The sequence below is a fragment of the Macrotis lagotis genome, chromosome 8, assembly GCF_037893015.1.
Source record: "Macrotis lagotis isolate mMagLag1 chromosome 8, bilby.v1.9.chrom.fasta, whole genome shotgun sequence".
NCBI classification, from domain to species: Eukaryota; Metazoa; Chordata; class Mammalia; order Peramelemorphia; family Peramelidae; genus Macrotis; species Macrotis lagotis.
In genome coordinates, this window is record NC_133665.1 from 132,738,181 (window position 1) to 132,750,528 (window position 12,348).

Consider the following 12,348-nt stretch of genomic DNA (forward strand, 5'->3'; position numbering starts at 1 on the left):
TTTTCTGAATATTTCCACTTCTTATTCCTAAGGGTAGCTAGATGGCACAGTGGACAGACTCAGGAGTCAGGAAAATCCTTCTTGTGAAACCTTGGTTAAGTCATCTGTTTGCCTTAGTTTCTTCATCTGCAAAATGGGGATAATAACAGAACTTATCTCTCAGTTGTGAGGATCAAATAAGATAATGCTTATAAAAAAGTGCTTAGTACAGACCCTAACATATAAATGTTAGCTATTTTTATTAATCCCTTTCCATTCCATGGATGTTGTTCAGGGCCAGAACTGACTCAGCTAATACTGATGATTCCGACTCATAAGTAGAACAAAAAGGAGACATTTGTAGAACTTTTAACAAAAGTAACCAATGCCACAATATTATGGAAAGGGTTGTCAGCAAGGATATAGAACTGTTTCAAATGGACACAGCTTCTTGGATGCAGGAGCTCCCGGACAAAAAGAATGTGTTGCCTTGCATAGCAATGTTAAATCCATCAAGTCTGATGAGCCCCAGCTATTTATGCAGCCAGAAACTTGAGGGAACCGGTAAATAATGGTAAGGCCCTGTCTTCTCTCTCCATGGTTGCTAAGGAGGCAGCAGAGGCAGCGGCCTCTCATTTCCATAACGTTTACTCTCCTGGATGATGGCTGTGGGAAACTGGCTGACAGCATTGCTATTCCTGAGGTTCCTGGGTTTACCTACCTGAAGGTAGATAATCAGTCTGCTTTTAGTGTCAGTGCTAATGCCCAGCAGACTCCTTCTCCACAAGAGTCTCAACTCCTATGCTACACTTAAGCATTTTGGAACTCTTTGTCTAGTTCCCCCCCCCCCAAGTGATCTATAATATACTTAGATTGATAAAGCCTCTGGTTTCCTACTATGTTCTTCCCACTACAGTTCATGGATTTCCTCATATGAATATTCCTTGTTAGAAATGTATAATACTACTCCATATTAGTTTTCTTTGATTATGAAATGTACTTCAAGAGTCCTACATAAGACTGATCTTTTTGTTGGAGAGGCTTGTTTGTGATTGAAGATTTATTTGTAGTGATCCTGTTTCTCTCACCATTTTTTCCTAAGTCTATTTGCTTTTTCAAATATTCATTTTTCCTGCCTTCACTGAATAAGCTGTTTTTGCTAGGTAGATCATCCTGGTCCTAAAAAAAGTCCTTAACTTCTATTGGAAGCAGTGATTTAAAAAAAAAAAATCCTTCAGTTACTTCTTCAGTCTTCCTGAGAGATTCTTTCCAGCTATTTCCGTATTGGATCCTACATTAGCCATGAAAATTGAGTAGAAGTGCTCAGGTTTGATAAGATCAATTTTATTAGGCTTCCAAGTCTCTCTTAAAAGGCTCTGGGTCACATTCATGCTTTTCCAGTTTCCAAAGCACTTTGTCATATATGCAAAATAGGTAGATTCTTCTAATTTTACAAATGAGTAAACAAAGATTCAGAAAAGTATTTTAAGGTTGGAAGGGGTCTCAGAAATCACTTAATTCATCTCATTGAGGGGCAGGAAACTCACTGTTAGTGTCATTCATGATGAACATTTATGTGGCTTAGTCTGAGGTCCCACAGCTAATAAATGGTAGAATCAAGGACTTGAGGTGGTTTCAAGTCTAAGGTTCTATGTTAGTCTTAGTTATGATATTGCTCTGATTGAAGAAAATTTAGGAAATGCATATAGACTGACCCACTATGAACATATGATTGATATTCACATAATGCTGAATATTAACATGTTCACATGCAAATACAAGTGTATATGTGCCCCCCACACACACACATCACATTTTTACTCTGTATACACCAGTCTCATAAGAACAACTCACAATACCAGAAGAATTAGATTCTGGCAATAATTAAGCAAATCTGAATCTTCTAAGACAGGTACCAACCCCGTAAGGCTATGTCATGAAGTGGTCAGGGAGTGACATTCCCAAGCAGTATTGGTGAAATCTACCCAACATTGGTGAGCACAGCTTTGCCTCAGGATTCATTTAATAAATCTGTATCAAGGTCTACTTCTTCCATTTTCCCAAATTAATGGCTACAAGCATTATCAAAGTGTGCTCAAGGACTGCTATATGTTAATACGTAACTGCTCTATAGAACTCCAGAAGTATATGGGCTAAAATGAATAATTGGTCAAGTCAAGTCACTGAAAAACTATAGCCCAGTAAAGCCTGAAAAACAATGAGACCAGGTTGGCCTGCAACAGGGAAATCTACTTTATGCCAAATATTTTCTTTTTTTTCTTTTTCTTTTTTTAACATTTTATTTGTTTTCCAATATGTACCCATCATTTTTTGCAAGGCTGTAAATTCTACAATGTTTCCTCCTCCTCCCTACTTCCCCCCCCCCACAGAAGGCTGTCTGACAGTCTCTACATTGTTTCCATGCCATACATTGATGTAAATTGAATGTTATAAGAGTAAACATAAAAATAAACTTAAACCCCCTCCCCAACCAAGAAGATGAGAAACCTCAAGAATAGAGAGAGAAAAGAAAATTGTACTTCAGTTCAGATTCCAATGGCTCTGTGTCTGAGGTGAGTTGCTTTCTTTATCATAAGTCCACCAGAGAAGTTGCTTCAATATTTTTCTCACAGTTGTTATTACTTAACTGTATTTCCCTCCACTCTATTCCTCCCCACTCTCTTTTATTCTATTCTCTCTCTCCTTTCATCCTGGCCCTGTCCAAAAGTGTGTTGAATCTGAGTACCCTCTCCCTCTATCTTGCCTCTTCTATCACCTATTCCCCCCTTCCCTCCCTCCCATTCCCCCCTCATCCCATCCCTTCCCTCCCATCCTTCTCCAGGGCAACACAGATTTCCTCATCCTATTAAGTGTGCATGTTATTTCCTCCCTGAGCCATTTCCAATGAGAATGAAGGCTCACTCATTCCCCCCTTGCCTCCCCCCCCACTCCATTGAAAAAGCTTTTTCTTGACTCTTATGTGAAATCTCTCAGCTTCTTCTTCATCTCCTTTTCCTTTCTCCCAGTACTTTCCCCCATTGCCCACTGACTACATCTTTTTACTATATTATACCATTATATTCTGCTCCTTCCTATGTCCTGTCTATATATGCTCCTTCTAGCAGCTCTTATAAATGAGAAAGTTCATATGAGTTATCAATATCTTCTTCCTGTGCATGAATACAAGCAGTTCAACATCATCAAGTTCCTCATAGTTAGTCCCTCTCTTCCACTCCCTCTATGGTTCACCAGAGTCAGTCCTGTACTTGGAGATCAAACTTTCTGTTCAGCTCTGGTTGTTTCAATGAGAAAGTTTGAAAGTCCCCTGTTTCATTGAAAGTCCACCTTTTCCTCTGAAAGAGGATGTTCAGTTTTGCTGGGTAGTTGATTCTCAGTTGTAAACCAAGATTTTTTGCCTTCCAGAATATCATATTCCAATCCCTACGAGCCCTTAATGTAGATGCTGTCTGATCCTGTGTAATCCTGACTGTGGAGCCTTGATAGTTGAATTGTCTGTTTCTGGCAGCTTTTAGAATTTTCTCTTTGATTTGGGAGTTTTGGAATTTGGCTATAATATTCCTGGAAGTTTTTCTTTTGGGATCCCTTTCAGGGGGTAACCGGTGAATTCTCTCCATTTCTATTTTACCCTCAGCTTCTAGGATCTCAGGGAAACTTTGCTGTATTATTTTTTTGGAAAATGAAGTCTAGGTTCTTCTCCTGGTCGTGGCTTTCAGATAGTCCAGTGATTGTTAAATTATTTCTTCTGGATCTGTTTTCAAGATTGGTTGTTTTTCCATTGAGGTATTTCACATTTTCTTCTAATTTTTGGCTTTTTTTGGAAGAATTTTATTTCTTCCTGATTTCTTGCAAAGTCATCAGCTTCCTTTAGTTCCATTTTGCATTTGAAGGAGTTATTTTCTTCAGAGAACTTTTTATCTCCTTTTCCAGCTGGTCAATTCTGCTTTTTAAGGCATTCTTCTCCTCATTTGCCTTTTGTTTTGCTTTTTTCCATTAGGCCTAAACTGGTTTTTAACATTATTTTCTTCAGTTTCTTTCACCAAGCTTTTGATTTGGTTTTCATGATTTTTCTGCATCGTTCTCATTTCTCCTCCCAATTTTTCCTCCACCTCCTTTAATTGCTTTTCAAAGTCTTTTTTTGACCTCATCCATAGTCTGAGCCCATTTTCTATTTCTATTTCTTTCAGAAGCTTCAATTTTGTCATCATCTGAGTATGTGTTTTGATATTCCATTGGACTAAAGTAATTCTCTATGGTTAGATCCTTCTTTTTTTAGTTATTTACTCATTTCCTCAGCCCAAGACTAATTTACAGCACATCCAAGGCTTTGGAGTTGGGTTTTTTTGGGGGGGATACCCCACTGGGACCTTTATTCCTCCAAGGTCTTATGCTCTCTTGCCTGTGCTTTGATATGTAGATGACCACAGCACTCCCCTCTGCCCTGGAGCTATAAGGGGGGATCCAGCTTGGTTATTTAGTATGGAGACCCAAACTGCAATATGTAAGTGTAGGCAAACAGCAGAGTCCTACCCCAGGGAAAGCAGAGAAATCTCTGCAGACTTCCTTTACCATCTCTGGGGGTGCAGGCTGATTTCTCCCAATTCTCACTGCAGGTTCTGTGGCTGTGCTCCTCACTCCACACTCACACAGGTGTAGCAGAGTTCTCTCACCGCCCCTTCAAGCTGTTGCTGGTGATCTCTGGGCTATTCTGGGCTGAGGCAGCTTTTGTTCCAACCCCTAGTCCTAGTGAAATACACCTTTTCTGTGGAATTTCTAAGTTATCTTGGACTGGGAAAATGTATCACTCAGTCTTTCTGTGGGTTCTGCCCCACTAAATTTTGGCTAGAGCCATCCTTGGTTTGTTTTGGGGGGTTTGGTGGGGTTGGAGTTTTCAGGAAATGTTGCCTTCATGCCACCATCTTGGCTCCGCTTCCTCTATGCCAAATATTTTCATTGGTAAAAAGAAGTGGAGCAGGTTACTGAATCATGTTCTTTAAACATATTATAATTAAATAAAAGACCAGATGCAAGAGTTAGGCAACAAATGCCAGACCTGAAGACCTTTAAGCAGTTTAACCTGTATATATCTTGTTTGTACATACTTGTAGATCATGTCATTTCCCCCATTAGACTGTGAATATCTTAAGAGCAGGGATTGCCTTTTTGCCTTTTTTTTTTAAGAAAAAATTATTATAAGGTGATGCAGTGGACCGAGGTCTGTTTGGTCCTAGAGTCAGGAGGAACTGAATTTAAATCCAGCTTCAGATACTAATTAGCTGTGTAACCCTAGGTAAATGGTTTAACCCCATTTGCCTCAGTTTCCTCTTTTGTAAAATGAGTTGGAGAAGGGAATAGCAAACCCCTCCAGCATCTTTGTCAAGAAAACTCCAATGGGAACTGAACAAAGAACTTAGCATAGTTGCTGGTACCTGATTTATACATGCTGAATGTATAACTGTAAGATGAAAGATATTTCACAGATATAAAATGAGGATCACTCAGAACCAAATCCAGTACCCTGTGACATAATTTTACTAGGCTGACCATGTACTAAGAATAAGGGAAAAGTACCCAAGCTTACATTTTCTACCTAGATGAAGTGATGATGAGGTTTATCCTTTGTTCTTAAAGAGGAGCATGTCATTAGAGAGATGAAACCATGACAAGCACATGAATTGGATTTAAGTGGCTCCTCCAGAGCCATCTGGGTCCAGTGGCCAAATATGAACCAGGTTGACTGGACAAGGCCCTGGGCAATCAGGGTTAAATGACTTGCCCAAAGTCACACAGCTAAGTATTGTATCTGAGGCTGCATTTGAACTCAGGTCCTCCAGACTCCAGGGCTGGTGCTTTATCTATTCCATCACCTAACTGCCTATACCAAGCTGAAGTATAAATGTATATATTTGCCATAAATAAAAAAATCTGCTTACTGAATAAATTCTTCTCCTTTCAAAGCTTTCTCAAATTCAGGATCAACTTTGTATTCTCCATCTGTTTGAAAGAAGGTTTGCGATGTGTTAGAAAATGACTCCATGAAAAACAAGTATTGCTTACTGATTTCTTAAGAAGAGAAATATACTTTTTTTTAAACGTTTTGCAAGGCAAATGGGGTTAAGTGGCTTGCCCAAGGCTATACAGTTAGGTAATTATTAAGTGTCTGAGGCTGGATTTGAACTCAGGTACTCCTGACTCCAGGGTCGGTGCTCCATCCACTGTGCCATCTAGCCACCCCTGAGAAATTTACTTTCTCACAAAATCAAATATTCCATAAAACCCAAGAGTTAAATAAATAAAAAATCTGCAATTGTGAAAATCAAAAGGCAGAGAGACAAAGGGAAATCATCTAAGGTTAAATAAAAGTTCCACTAATTGGTCATGGATTTGGAGCATGCTTTTTCTTTAAAATAAGAGAACTACAATAAATTAAATGAATCACGGGAACTTTGTGCAAATTTGATGGCTAGTGCAGCATTATTGAAAGCACTAGGTGGCACCATAGTACATAGAGTATAGAACCTGGAATTAGGAAGACCTGAGTTCAAATTTGACCTCAAACACCTGCTAGGCTGGGTGACTCTAGGAAAGTTACTTAACCCTGTTTGCCTCAGTTTCCTCATCTGTAAAATGAGTTACAAATGGCAAACCACTCCAGTATCTCCGCCAAGAAAACCCCAAATTGGGGTATGAAGAGTTAGACATGACAGCAGTGACCAAACAACAACAAAGTCTATTAGGGAAAGAATATGATTTACATATTTTTACTACTTCTACTAATTTTATAATAATAATTTTACTAGTAATTTTTAGTAATGATGATAGAAAATTTCAAATAAATTGGAAACTTCAAAAACCCACTTCAGAATTTTTTATCTCTAAACATTTATCCCAAAATTCCAAGTCCCTTAATGACTATATTAAAGAGATAAGACAAATATGTATTTAAATTCTATTCCTAGTTCACCTGACTATGTTTTTTGCAATTTTAAATAAACAATAGCTCTTTACACTCCAGTGAACTTTTCTTGAGTAAGTATAGTAATTAGTGAACTGGTGAGTTTTAATTAAAATAGAAGTCAGCTGGTATATGATTTGTCTGGACTCATGAATTCTACTCCATATGTGGAGAATTAGTCTCGTTGCTTAACTGTGGTAAGGTAAGAACTTTCATTGTATGATATATTTAAATATGCATGTGTTTTTAATAATATATAAAAGTCTCTGGCATTGAGAGGACCCATGCTTTAACTTTTCTTTCATAGGAAATGCAGAAAATTGTATTCAAATGGACAGCACACCAGCAAAAACATGGGCATTGTGTCTTGGTTCTGAACTTTTCTTCTGGTTCCACATAGCTCAGAAATTACAATGGAAGTGGATGGGAGATGATTCTACATGCGATTTTCACTTTATTCACAGTATTTGAGGAATCCATCTAATTCATAAAGTCAAGAAAATGAATGCATATGAGGTTTCAAGTCTCTGTGACTGTTGTCTATCAACTAAATTAAGCACAGTGATTTTACTTTTATCTTCATCTTATAGTTTGTCTACTTAAAGGGTACCTACTGTACTTTTAGCTTTTCCCAAATAGAAATCTGATTTTTTAGTCAAATGAGAGTGATTCTGAATCAGGTTTCTGTTAAGCTTTCTATTGCAAATTGTTCTTTGAAAGGGCAGATGAGAATGACTTTTTAAAAAATCATAACTCTGAAAGATTTATACATGAAGCCCTAAGATTTTTAAAGGTTCCCTAGGATCCAAAATAAAGAAATGCTTGGCTGGAGAGAGTGAGGGTCACAAGAGATAAACAGTTCAATCGCCATCAGCACCGTCATCCTCTTGTTTTTTCCTCCTTCCCTTCATCTTCTCTCAACAACCTCATTTCCTATTAAAATCTCAAATAGAAACTGATTTGATTAAAACAATTGCCAGTGGATATTTGTGTTTCCAAAGAGATATTAATCCAAAAGAGAAAAATCTTCAGTTTGTGGATTGTGTGAGATATATAGACAGTTAGACACATAGACGGTGAAGTGGTCAGAGATAGAGAAACATGACAGAGACAGAGAGGAACAAGAGAAAAGGACAGAGAGAAAAACATAGATCAAAAGAGAGAGAGAGAGAGAGAGAGAGAGAGAGAGAGAGAGAGAGAGAGAGAGAGAGAGAGAGAGAGAGATGAGAGACAGAGACAGAGAAATACAGACATAAAGATGTCAAAAGTGAGAGACGAGAGACAGGGGTGTGTTTGTGTGTGTGTGTGTGTGTGTGTGTGTGTGTGTGTGTGTGTGTGTGTGTGTGTGTGTGTGGTGTGTGTGTGTGTGTGAGAGAGAGAGAGAGAGAGAGAGAGAGAGAGAGAGAGAGAAACAGAAAGACAGATCAAAAGAAGGAGATGAGAGAGGGAGAAGAGGAGGAGAAAGAAGGGGAAAAAGAGAGAGGGATTTGAACTAGAAACCAGCTAAGTACAAAGTCTCTCAACCTAAAACCTTCTAACCTCCCCCTATAGGTTCAGCACTCCCTTAGCCTGCTCCCCCCCCGCCCCAGACTCTGGAATCAGATATGTCCTTATTAGATAAGATGATAAAGAGTCTTAACCAATAACTTATTGGCCCTTCAAAAATAGTCCTATAGGATCTCTCAGTTTGCAAGCAGTCTAGTAATTGGAATCTTGTCCCATTCCAGTTCCAATTCCTAGATCTTTAACTTGTTTGCTGCATTTTCTCCTCAACCCATTTCCTGTCTTATGTCTGAGTCTTCACTTTGCTTCCCCAGCCTTGACCTCCACCAGTCCTACCAGGTATGGAAGTCTCCATGGCTTTGTCTTTGCTCTCTGCTTATAGACTTCTCTGAGGTTAGCTTTCTGCCTATTGTCTATGATCAGATCCCTCTGACACAGTTTTTGTTATCTCTCATCTGACCTGGACTGCCACTAAAAGTATCATTGATAATATCCCTTACCTATCCTAAGCAGCTTCTCAAAATGTCTCTCCATTTCACTCTTTCCCCAAATATCTCCTTTGCAATTAATCCACCAAAAAGTAAAGTACATGGTCACTAGTCACACCTCACACCTTTGTTCTCCATCTTTACAAATGGCTTTATACTATAGGATCAGCAAGAATTACTATTCCTTATTATTGTTCTGTAAGAAATAATGAACAGGCAGATTGCAGAAAAAACCTGGAAAAATTTATATGAACTGATACTTAGTGAAGTGAGCAACATTATGTAATGATCAGCTATGATAGACAAAGCTCTTCTCGGTAATACCAAGACAATTCTAAAAAAAACAGCAAATGCCATCCATATCCAGAGAAAGAACTATGGAATCTGACTATAGATCAAAGCATACCAATTTCATTTTTTAAAATTTGTTTTGTTGTTTTTTCTTCTCATTGTTTTCCCCTTTTGTTCTAGATTTTCTTTCACAGTGCAACTAATATGAAAATATGTGTAACACAATTGTACCTGTATAACCTATATCAGATTACTTACTATCAAGTGGGAGGGAGAAAACTTTTCAAAATAATGTCAAAAATTATCTTTGCATATATATATATATCTTTGCATATATATATATGGAAAATTAATTTTAAAGGAATTATCATTCTTGAGAAAGAATTATCATTCTTGAGGTAGAATGGCTGGTATTACTGTCTAAAAACCAAATGGAGTCCCCACTAATACATGTGTCTTCTCTTTAGTCTATCATAGATTAAAGACTCAAATGCCTACAAGTTTTCAAGTTCCACCCCCCATAAAGCAAGTCTTTGAATTAGTTAGATTACAGAATAAAATGACCATAATAATAATATTAAAAGTACAAGTATATGTACATAAACACATGTATATAATAGAATAATTAAAATATAAAAGTCATTTCCTTTCTGACTACCATATGATCATTTTGGCTAAAAATAAAAAGCTTATTCTACTAACCTGGTTCAACGGTGATAGGTTTAAATGGTTCAACTTCAAAGATCCCCCTTTTTGTTTTAATAGTACTGGATCTGGGCTTATTTTCACTAGACAGTTTTCTTTGTCTTAAAACCAATTGTTTCACATCATCTGGGAAGCGGCAGGATAGAGAAATAATCAACAAACATTTTGTAGGTGTCTATTATCGGCTATGCACTATGTTAGGCACTAAAGAGCACTCATACAAATGTGATAGCTTCTGCCCTCAAGGAGTTTACAATCTACTTGGATGATGAGAAGGACAGTGGCAATAAATGGAACCGCCCCCAACGAAATCATCACAATGATCACAACCTGCCTATTTAGGGATGGTGGTCTGACACTAGTCAAAGGTAACTTTCTCTAAACTAACTAGCTCTGGTTAGGGGTTTTTTCCTCTCAAGGGAAAGAAACCTAAAACTTATTTCAGAGTAGTATAATTAATAAGATAATTAATGATAGAAATAATTCACAATTAGAGTGTCTCATTTACAAAACGCTTTCCTCACAACCATCCTCTTATTATTCTCATTTTACAGATAGGAAACTGAGGCCCAGGATATTAAACAAACTGACATCACATAGCTATTAAGTACCAGAACTAGGATTTGGATCCAGAAGTCCTGATTGCCACCCTAACTATTAGATCCCCATACCCTAATGTTTCAGACAACTATCAGAAATAATCTGCTTTATTTAATAGTCTCCTGTAAATACAATGCAGTTTCCTATTCTCTCAGACAGTAATTAATAGCAGGATCCACATTTAGTTATGTAGGGACAGGGATCTATATCATTATCAAAGATTTTCAATGGTGGGCTAATGTGATTCCAGATGTCTTCAGTAACAGAGGAAATATTGTTTAAGCATCCAATTCTTAAATTGTCTCTCCTTTTGACTCAAGATGAGAGGTCATAGAAAGCTGAATTGTTACCTACCTGGTGAGAACAGTGTAATCCAGAAACTGATGACATCAATCAATGATATGAGAGGAGAGGCCTCGAATATAGAAAATTAAACTAATGGGTGGGCATATTTGGTAGTAGTGAGGAGTCCGATACAGGAAAAGAAATGAGCCATCTTAAAGCTCAGGAAGAATCTGGGGTTAGATATATAGATATTAAATTTTTTAAATTTATTTTTTATTCTCATTTTGTACAAATTTTTTTTACATTAATAAAATATTCTTGTTTACAAGTAAACAAAATACCCCTCCTCCCCCATGAATATAGATAGACTTGCTTGGGTGATAAAAGTAAAGGGGAGAGAAAAAATTAAAATAAAAAAAATAATAGTAATAATTGTAGGTATGGCTAGGTGGCGCAATGGATGAAGCACCAGCCCTGGAGCCACAAGCACCCGAGCCCACATCCAGCCCCATAGACCCAACAATCACCCAGCCATGTGACATACAAACCACCCGATCCCCACTGCCCTGCAAAAACCTAAAAGAAGAAAAAAAAAGACCCAAAATAAAATAAAAATACTAATAATAGTAGGGGTGGCTGGGTGGCAGACAGAGCATTGGCCCTTGAGTCAGGAGCACCCGTGTCCAAATCCGGCTTCAGACACCCAAAGATCACCCTGCTATGTGGCCCCACGCAGGCCACCCAGCCCCATTTGGCCTGCACCCTCCCCCAAATAATAATAATTAAAAATGTGCTTCAGTTTTTGTTCCAACACCAACAACTCTGTCATGGGTGGATCGCATTCTTTATGGTAAGTCCATCACAAAAGTGACTTCCATATTTTTCCAACGTTGCCATTGCTGATCGCAACTCCCTCCTTTCTTATTTCTCCACTACCATGTACTATATTTTCTCTCTCCTTTCACTCTGACTCTGCTGTAGGGTCACTGAGTGGTGCAGCAGACAGATCCCTGGTCCTGGGGCCAAGAGGCCCTGAGCCCCCATATCACCCCTTAGGCCCAGAATCCACCTGGCCCTATGGTCCCAGACAGGCCTTACAATCCCAGCCCCTTGCAAGAAGTAAAAAAGAAAATGTGTTATATCTGACCACTCTCCCTCCATGGTCCATCCTCTCCTCCTTTATTCACATCCCACCCCTTCCCCCTGTTCCCCCCTCCTTCTTACTCCACATGCCTATACCCCATTGAGTACATATGCTGTTTCCTCTCCTAGCCACCTCTGATGAGAGCAAAGGTTCCCTCATTCCCCCTTGCCTCCTCCCTTCCATATCATTGCAAATAGCTCATTGTAATAAAAAAAATTATATGAAATATCTTGGCCTATTCCCCCTCTCCTTTTTCTTTCTCCCATTACATTTCCCTTTTTTCCTATTGACTCCATTTTTACACCATATTTTATCTTCCAATTCAGCTTTCTCCTGTGCTTCAACTATAAAAGCTCCCTCTACCTACTCTATTAACTGAG

General features: G+C 38.3%; 1 protein-coding gene across 2 annotated transcripts in view; it reads right to left on the bottom strand.

Annotated features, from left to right (window-relative positions):
• Positions 1-12,348, bottom strand: part of CFAP92 (cilia and flagella associated protein 92 (putative)) — a 90,412-nt gene that overhangs the window by 46,422 nt on the left and 31,642 nt on the right. For both annotated transcript variants that reach the window (XM_074198389.1, XM_074198388.1), the window contains exons 5-6: positions 9,937-10,065; positions 5,931-5,991 (exon numbers count right to left, since the gene is read on the bottom strand). In XM_074198389.1, coding sequence (XP_074054490.1) covers positions 5,931-5,991; positions 9,937-10,065 — 190 coding nt within the window. The remainder of the gene's footprint in view (positions 1-5,930; positions 5,992-9,936; positions 10,066-12,348) is intronic.